Genomic DNA, 8937 nt, shown 5'->3' with positions numbered 1-8937 from the left:
GTATTATAAGACATGTTACCCTATGACTGGTTCAAGCCCAAAAAGCACCAGTATCTTATGCATTGTTTTTTCGATTCTCTCTGGCATTTTGTTAACCCATTTCTTTTGTAATATCCTATTCCAAAATAGTGGGGGATTATGAGTATTTTGAAATAGTGGGGGATTGTTGGAATCTTCATGTGTATTTCAAATACTTGTGTGTTGTTTAGTCCCACATTGATGAACCACCACTAGGAAGTGAGGTATTTGAGGTGAACCTCTAACATAAGGGCGTGCCCTTAGGGTACAAAGGCTTTTGTGTTAGGAGGGAGGACTCACCCAAAGCCACATCGCCTACAGCCCACCACGCGCGACCAAGTCGAACCGTGTCGTGGGCTTGGGCTGGGTTATCTAGTGGGTAGTGGATTATCTAGAGTTCTACTTCAAGTTGGTTTTGTGAAACCGACTTTGAGAGGTTTCCTTCTCCCATCTGGTAACCGGATCACACCTCTATATAAACAACGGCTGTTCTATGGGGATCATATACTGGCAGAGAGATATATAACTTCGAAAGTAGAGAGCCGAAATCGCCCCCGCCGCTGCCTCCATAAACCAAATAAGATTCAACCCTTTTCAGAAAGAGAAAGACAGAAACAGAAATCGTGATTATTATAAACCCATCATCCCACTTCACAAAAACAGTAACACACCCATATTCTTCTTCTCTTCTTCCCTGTCGCCGCCGCCGAGAGAGTTATATTCTTTGTTACAGAGGGTAGTCTATTCTAGTGCAAAGTCGATCATTGTTAACCATTGAATCCTCGTGAGGAAGACGCCATTCTGTTGCCTTTCTCGCACCATTGGAAGGGGCGAAATCTTTCCTTAAGGACAGCCTAATCCGCGCCTTGGTTATTACCTGTTATTCTGTCCTTGTCTTCTATTGTTTTCTTTTATCTGTATACATCAGTATCTATCTTTCTAACATGGGCTTTTAACATTTGGATCCAACTAGATTTACTCATACAGGTAGGGGTGGAATTTGAGCCGAGTAGTTTGGGCTTGGCTCGTTTAAGCTTGGCTCAAGCTCGTTCATTTAACTAAATGAGCCAAGCTTGAGCCTATATTATAGCTCGCTTAATAAACGAGCAGGGTGAAGCTCGGCTCAATAAGCTCAAATACCGTGTAAAATAGCCGAGTTATTCGGGCTTGGCTCAGGCTCGGCTCATTTAAACTCAGCTCAGACTCGTTCATATAATATATGAGCCAAGCTTGAGCCTATATTAAAGCTCGTTTAAATAAACGAGTTGAGGCGAGCTTAGTAAAACTCCTCCATACGGGGTTAAGTACTTTCGGGGAAATCCAACTTGCGGACACAATACAATCCAACAAAATATAAAATTGTAGAAACAGATTGGCATGCACAGAGAAAATATATGACTACATGCATGATTGAGATTCTTTAACACCTTTTGGCAGTTATTCTCGTCATTATTTTCCAGTGAGGTCAAATTAGTGTCAGACATTACATTGTCTGTGAGACCTTGAGCAGTTGACTCTGATTATAAAAAAAACAAACTTTTAACTTAAGTTCAGTTAACAAATACATCAGCACGTGAGGTCGACTCTGTTTTGAATTTTAGGTTAGCGAAAACAAACAAACTTTGAAGTTTGAATTAGTTTGGATTACACGTTCAGGTAATTGGTAAAGTGTCAAAGATAATAAATAAGAATCTATTTAATTATTAATTCTTCCATGCCGAGATAGGGTTCTCAACACCGTATTTCTGTTGATGATATCAAGTTGTCAACAAGGAGATGACGAGAAAGGAAAACATGCATGCAAGTATGCAACTAATATTAGTGATGCAGGATTATCGAAAAAAAACATACTAGTGATGCAGGAGTTACATATATATTATAAAGTTAGTGCTCAAAATTGATTTAGATGGCATAAGCTTTGTTAAATTATTGACTAATAATTACAAAGCAGTTGATAGGCGGCTCATTTCTAATTAATAATTTTTAATTAGGACTATAATCTACGTATATATGTCTGAATAGTGATAGAAAATTAGGAATAATCAATATTCAATAACAAAAACTATGAAATGATTTGTTTTTCCCTACATGTACGTGAGCTAGCTTGGAATTAGACGGATACTCAACAATGTTTAAAATATTTTATTTGCACACACATACAACATTTTCCGGTTCATAATATGATATTTGAAGAAAATTAAAGAACGTATGTACACAATATTATTTACATTATGATGATCATCAATGAGCCATAGAAGAATCGGAAATGCAAACAACTCAATAAAAAATCTTATCTCAATCGAAAATATGTTTGATCGATCATTGAATATTGAATTTGGAGTTGCCGTGGTAACAAGCAGGTCTTGTGATTTAGATGTAAATCTTATGTTTTCAGCACTAAGTTATGTGACATGCATCTTTGTATCAATTGATAGATCCTCTAGATTTTGATAAAAGCTCACTTCCATGCAATTTCGAATCTTGAAGTTCTTTCATTTCATTGAAAAACTATCAAAAACAAATACTTTTAGGACTTTTAGAAAAGCTCTAGCTTCTAAATTTTTACGTACACATGTCATCTCATGATTGCTGCAAAAGCTAGTGCAAAAGGAGGAAATAATGTAACGATGACTTGATCAAAAGAACACTTTGTGTCCGTATACATGTCACATGTCAGATTGTAAATTTAATTTGCAATACAAAATTTTTTTTCTCATGAGAAATCGACTTCGGACTGCGAAGGCGAAAGTGCGAAACTAATATAAAGACTTCATCTAAAAGATACTTTATGCGAATAAATCAAGTCATACCCACTTTCTTTTTCCAAAATCTGCTCAAAATGACTTCCAAAATCTGCTCATTCAGCCATATAAACCCTATTTTCTGCTGGGTCCCTGCAAACCCCACTTTCTTCTATTTATCTCAACCTGTGATTAAAACGAGAACAAATTATTCTCCATCTCTCCAAGCATCACACAAGAACATATATGTCTATGGCATTAGTTGATCAAAGTGTTGTAGATGGAGATGTGGTTAACTATGGTATGGAAGATAGCAGATCAATAACCATGCCAGCTAAAAGAAGCATAAATTGGTTGCTTTTGTTGCTATACAGCACCTTTGCAGTAGTAGGAGCGATAGGAGGTCCTTTGTTACAACGGCTATACTACATGCATGGGGGAAGTCGAAAATGGCTCTCAAGTTGGCTTCAATGTGTTGGGTTTATTCTCTTAGTTATACCCATCTCATTTCTCTATTTAAAAGAGCTTTCTAGCAAAAGAAACATAACTTCAAAGGTGTACTTCTTCATGGAACCTAAACTCTTGCTATCAAGTGCTGTTATTGGAATCTTGATTGGTCTTGATAACTACATGTATTCAGCTGGTTTGTCTTACATTCCTGTTTCAACCTCTGCCTTGCTCTTCTCAACCCAACTTGCTTTCACAGCTTTGTTTGCTTTCTTTATAGTGAAACAGAAATTCACCTTTTATTCATTGAACTCTGTTATTGTTATGACTCTTGGTGCCGTTGTTTTGGCTCTTCATACAAGTGGTGATAGACCACCTGGTGTTAGTAAAGAGAAGTACTTGCTTGGATTCTTTTTCACATTGGGTGGAGCAGCTTTGTTGGGATTATCTATGCCTTTGGTTGAGAAGGCTTATAGCAAGAGCAGTAGACCCATTGATTACTTGATGGTGTTGCAATTCCAATTTGTGATGAACTTTTTTGCTACCTGTGTCTGCACTATTGGGATGCTTATTAACAAGGATTTCAAGGTATTCCTATTTCTCTCTCTTTAAAATTGACTCTTTAGATCCCGAATCTATCATTTATTGTTTTAAAAAGTGTTGAGTATGACTTGGCTCAGAGAGAGCAGATCACCTACACCACCAAGGGATACTTTCAATGAAGTACATGCTTCGCCTAAGATTGGCGGGGCAAATCGTCAATAAATCCTTGATGGAGTTTAATGAGACAACCAACCGTGTGCAAGAAGGTTGGATTTTTTATTCCCTCCTAAATGCCTATAATCAGGTTATCTGGCTAGTGTCAGCCTCTCAGGAATGATTAATTGAATGTATCTACATGCGAGTTTGAATTTGAATTTGAATTTGAAAGAATTTGAATGATTAATTGATTGAATAAATTCATCTACAAGTGAACTTGCATTCATTCAATCCGTTTCAAATTCAAATTAAAATTGTAGCCGAGTTGGGTTGCTGCAGTGCTGCACTACCCCCATTTGATTTTATTGGGTTTTCCCATGGTTACCACAAGTGATAATCGTGATATACATGGAGGAGTTGGTTGTGAGTTCAAAAAATGATATACTCTATTTCATCATAACGAAAATGTTTCACCATGAGGTCACACACTCACTCACACTACACCTAAAATGAAATTGCCCATATTTATTTTGAAGATACGAAATCCTAGAAAAAGCATATTAAAGCTATGTGATATATATACATTAATTTGGTGCAGTTGGCTTGGCGATATGATTAACACTTCTGGACTATAAAATTTAATTATGGTAAAAACCACAAATAAGTGGATTTAATTTATCTTTAAGCATTTATACTTTCTTTTCCTCTTTGTGGTGCAGATAATTTCAAGGGAGGCAAGTTTATTTGCGATAGGCGAGATAAAATATTATTTGATCATAGTAGTAAGTGCCATAGTTTGGCAATTTCAGTTCCTAGGTATAATTGGTGTTATAAACTGTACATCCTCTCTTTTTGCGGGTATTCTCACTTCAGTTATACTTCCGTTCACTGAGATTGCCGCGGTTGTAACATTAAAAGAGAAGTTCACTGGTGAGAAAGGCTTGTCTTTGGCCATATGTCTTTGGGGTTTCACTTCCTATTTTATTGGAGAGTATAAAAAGGCTGGTAAAACTATTGGTATAGTTGAACTTACCGAAGATGGAGTTAGAGATAAGAGAAGTACTAATCTTGAAAGCTGTTAAAGCATAAGTTGCGTGCGCCCTTTGTGTATGGGCTTATTGAGGGTGTGCGCACCCTCTTGTCAGTACGACAGATGCAGAATGTGTTTCCTATTTTTGTGTTTCTATTGTATCAGGCTTTGCTACATATATATGAATTTTGAGTAGAGTAAGTAATGAACTCTAACCCTAGTTTTCCATCTTCCATCCTTCTTCATCTTCATCCAATCTACTAACACCTTCTCCAACCCATCTACTAACAACATGGTATCGGAGCATGGTTAAGAGGTACATCAAGTTTAAAAGCTTAAAGCTTTAGTCTTGTTTTTTGTTAAACTCATTGTCTCGCTTTCGCACAATTATCTATCTCTTCGTATTCAAGTTTGATATACAATGTCTGAAGTATTTTGTTCCAAAGACCGATGAGTTTGGAAACACGCCGATTTTCTCTTTTGGTATGACTTCTGTGAAATTGGAGGGTGTTGCCAATTACCTTCCATGGGTAGAAGCAGTTACTGTATACCTCACTGGTAAAGGTAAGGAAACACATCTTACAGATCCACCTGTCGCCATAGATGAGAAATCGAAGGCGACTTGGACAAAAGATGATACCTTGGTTAAGAACTTCCTATGGAATACTATGGAAAAATATGTATGCAATACTGTTCGTTTTTTTAAGACTTCTAAGGAAATCTGGGAGTATCTATAAGAATCGTATTCTCAATCTCAAAATACATCTCGTATATCTTTCAGTTGTATGAAGATATTTTTTATCTGAATCAAGGAGATATGTCTATTTCTGAGTATTATAATTCTCTTCACAGTAAGTGGGAAGAATTAAATATTTATCATCCGTTGACTACAGATATTACTCAGTTGCAGAAACAAAGAGCAGAATTCCGGGTCTCTAAATTCCTATCTGGTCTACGTCCTGAGTTTGCTCATGTGAAGTCTCAAGTACAAGTCGAATCAAAACTCCCAACTTTGTCTGAAGCTTATTCTCGTATTTCTCGTATTACTTCTCCTTCAAAAACCATTGACAGTGCAGCCTTAATAGTTCCCCCAAGTAATAACAACAGTAATTTCTCCTTTGGTCGAGGTAGTGGAGGTAGAGGTGGCAGAACTAGTCGTGGACGTGGAAGAGGTCGTAGTATGGGCGGTTGGCCACCATGTGATCATTGTGGACGCACAAACCATGGTTCTAATTTTTGTTGGGAAGCATTTGGACGACCATCACTGTCCAAAGCCAACAATGTCATAGTTTATGATCACAGGGATACAGACTCAGTCCAAAAGGTGCAAGAAGATCTTGCAGCCCTAATGAAAAGAATACAAGCTATTCGGCCCTCCTTGAAGTTAGATCCAATAGCCCCACGACAACTCTAGCCGAATCAGGTAACATATGTTTTCATACTAGTGGAACCAACTCTTGGGTCATTGACTCAGGAGCTTCTGATCATATGACAGTTAACCCCCAGTTGTTTTCTACTCTTGATTATTCCAGTAAAGTCTCATATGTTACATTAGCAAATGGTGCTAAGGCTAATATCCTTGGTCAAGGCACCATTCAACTAATTAACTCGCCACGTGTCTCTTGTTTCTGTCTTGCTTGTTCAAAATTTTCCATTTAATCTCTTATCTGTTCATAGTCTCACACAATCACTTAATTGTTCTTTCATGTTTTCCTCCATTTGTGTTGTTTTTCAGGATCTGCAGAAAAAGGAACTAGTTAGTGGGGGGTACGAGCGAGGTGGCATCTACTACTTTCAAAGTGCTTTTGGGCAGCATCAATAGAAACAGGCCCTTATAGTCTCTATCTCTCCTTCTTTATGGCATAGGCGGCTCGGTTATCTACCTCTGAAGAGTCTACGTTGTGTAATTCCTAGTATTCCTTCTAGTGTCCAGTTATTGCAATGTGAAGTTTGTGAGTTAGCTAAACATCGTTGTACTACTTACAAAACTAGTTTAAATAATTGTTCTAGTGATCCTTTTCAATTAGTTCATTCCGATGTTTGGGGTCCATGTAGCATAGTACAAAATATTGGGATATGACAAAATATCGACCTCTGATTTATGGATATGTATCGTGGATATATCCCCCTATGTGGGGATATATTACATTTGGGCATCTGTAAATATCGTGGATATATCGAGATATATTAATAAATATCGACAAATATCCACAGACTATGTGTGGGTATTTCTGACTGCAAATATCGTGGATATATCGACAAATATCCACAAATATCGACAAATATCTATATTTTCTTTAAATGTGGTCATTATAAAGGTTGAATTTGATCAGTTCTTACAAGTGTGAATAATGGAGAAGATTGTGATGGGTTGAGTTTTGACTGAGCTCGCTTTGGGACGAGCTGCCTACATATCAAGATTTTGTGATGAACTTGAATCAAGTCAGACATTGTTCCCCCTTTCCTCTATCAGCTCAAGTCCCTGTCTTGATGAGCTACGACTTCGATATATATATATATATATATATATATATATATATATATATATATATATATATATATATGGGGTCAAGCTAACTTGACAAACTTAAAATGACAGCCCATCTTAACAGCTCATCACGTCCATTCGATTATACCCGATCCAACGTCCAGATCTTGCACTAATTTCACAAAGCAAATATGAGAGGGTACAATAGTCATTTTATTTTTCTTTCACAAATTAGTTTAGAAAATTGGATAAAAACTGACGCCTCTTTCTTCTTCCTCATCCTCTTTCTCTCTCCTCACTACAGGGACACCCACCACCAAGTTTTCAGAGAAACCCACTACCACGTTTTTTCATGAAAACTCTGCCTGGAAACTCAATGGAACCGGTTAACCCACAATCAAATCTTAAGAATCAAAAGGAAAATATAATTAAAGTTGAATCCTTGAAACCCAACTCAATCAAGTTTGAAGAACTCATTTGAAAATTGATTACCTCCTGCTCAACAATAGAATCAAAGAGATACAAAAACTCACCAAGATTCTCAACTCAACCATCCATATCTTTAATTCCTTCCAATGGTTTACATAAAAAAAGGTGTCATAACTATATAAGGTATTTCTTTATCAATGATTCAATGGAAGTCAAAGAATTCACTTCAACAGATAACCGATCACCCACTTCATATTTATGAGGATAACTCCAAGGTAAATTAAACCCATCTCCAAATTGAAGAATTATACACAAATCAATACCCAACTATGAAATTTTATGCAGAGATGGCTTTTGTTAGGAGGAAGAAGAATGGGGTCGTGGATTTTTTGTGGATCTATTTTTTTTTTTTGTGAATAGAAAGTCAAATAACCATTGTACCCTCTCTTATTTGGGGTATGAACAATCACTGTCATACCCCAATATGAGCTATGAACACTCATTGTTCATATGAACATTCATTGTTCATACATATTTGGGGTATGAACAATCAATGTTCATACCTCACTATATAAAGCTGTGTACAACACTATATAACGTAGAAAGTTTATATACGACAATGTACAAGCCGCGGCACGCGTGTGGAAGACTACCAAAATGGTTAGATCTAATCTCGATCACGATCTAAAATAAATTAGATGATCTAATCTCAACCGCTTACCAAAACAAAAAATAAAGATGATATTATTATCGGAAAAATCACTCCTCTCACTGCAAAACAAGGGGTATCTCAAATTAACCATTCTTTGTTCATACCACGGTCATGAGCTATGAACATTTTTGTTCATATCACAATTGAACTATGAATGAGCGGAAAGTGTTCATAGTCCATACTTGCATTTATTATAAACAATCAATGTTCATAGTCATGAGCTATGAATATTCTTTTGTGCATACTACAATTGGACTATGAACAATGATTGTTCATAAGATGCATAATATGGACTATGAACACTCATTGTTCATAGCTCATAAATATGGACAATGAGTGTTCATATACTTAATACCGAACTATGAACAATCAT

The 8937-nt window shown here is 36.6% G+C and overlaps 1 protein-coding gene across 3 annotated transcripts; it reads left to right on the top strand.

Moving 5' to 3' along the window:
- Positions 1–2750: 2750 nt before the first annotated feature.
- On the top strand, positions 2751–7043 carry LOC147502030 (purine permease 2-like). 3 transcript variants are annotated; one of them, XM_086606993.1, is made up of 4 exons: positions 2754–3794; positions 4625–4687; positions 5840–6358; positions 6671–7043. In XM_086606993.1, the coding sequence occupies exons 1-3, from the start codon at positions 3006–3008 to the stop codon at positions 6347–6349; spliced, it is 1362 nt and encodes a 453-aa protein (XP_086463119.1). In that variant the 5' UTR covers positions 2754–3005; the 3' UTR covers positions 6350–6358; positions 6671–7043. The 3 variants fall into 3 exon arrangements, with proteins under 3 accessions (XP_086463120.1, XP_086463119.1, XP_086463121.1); XM_086606994.1 differs by lacking the exon at positions 4625–4687 and having other exon boundaries at positions 2751–3794; XM_086606995.1 differs by lacking the exon at positions 5840–6358 and having other exon boundaries at positions 2784–3794.
- Positions 7044–8937: the final 1894 nt, after the last annotated feature.

The sequence above is a fragment of the Coptis chinensis genome, chromosome 4 (assembly GCF_015680905.1).
Source record: "Coptis chinensis isolate HL-2020 chromosome 4, ASM1568090v1, whole genome shotgun sequence".
NCBI lineage: Eukaryota > Viridiplantae > Streptophyta > Magnoliopsida > Ranunculales > Ranunculaceae > Coptis > Coptis chinensis.
Note: the sequence above shows the minus strand (reverse complement) of the source record. Positions and strands in the feature narration are given on the sequence as shown.

Excerpts from the sequence above, each read along its gene's own strand:
- LOC147502030 (XM_086606993.1), top strand. The coding sequence starts at position 3,006 with ATGTCTATGGCATTAGTTGATCAAAGTGTTGTAGATGGAGATGTGGTT. Across the intron at positions 3,795-4,624 it reads TTATTAACAAGGATTTCAAG|ATAATTTCAAGGGAGGCAAG; the intron begins GTATTCCTATTT and ends TTTGTGGTGCAG. Across the intron at positions 4,688-5,839 it reads AATATTATTTGATCATAGTA|TTGCAGAAACAAAGAGCAGA; the intron begins GTAAGTGCCATA and ends GATATTACTCAG.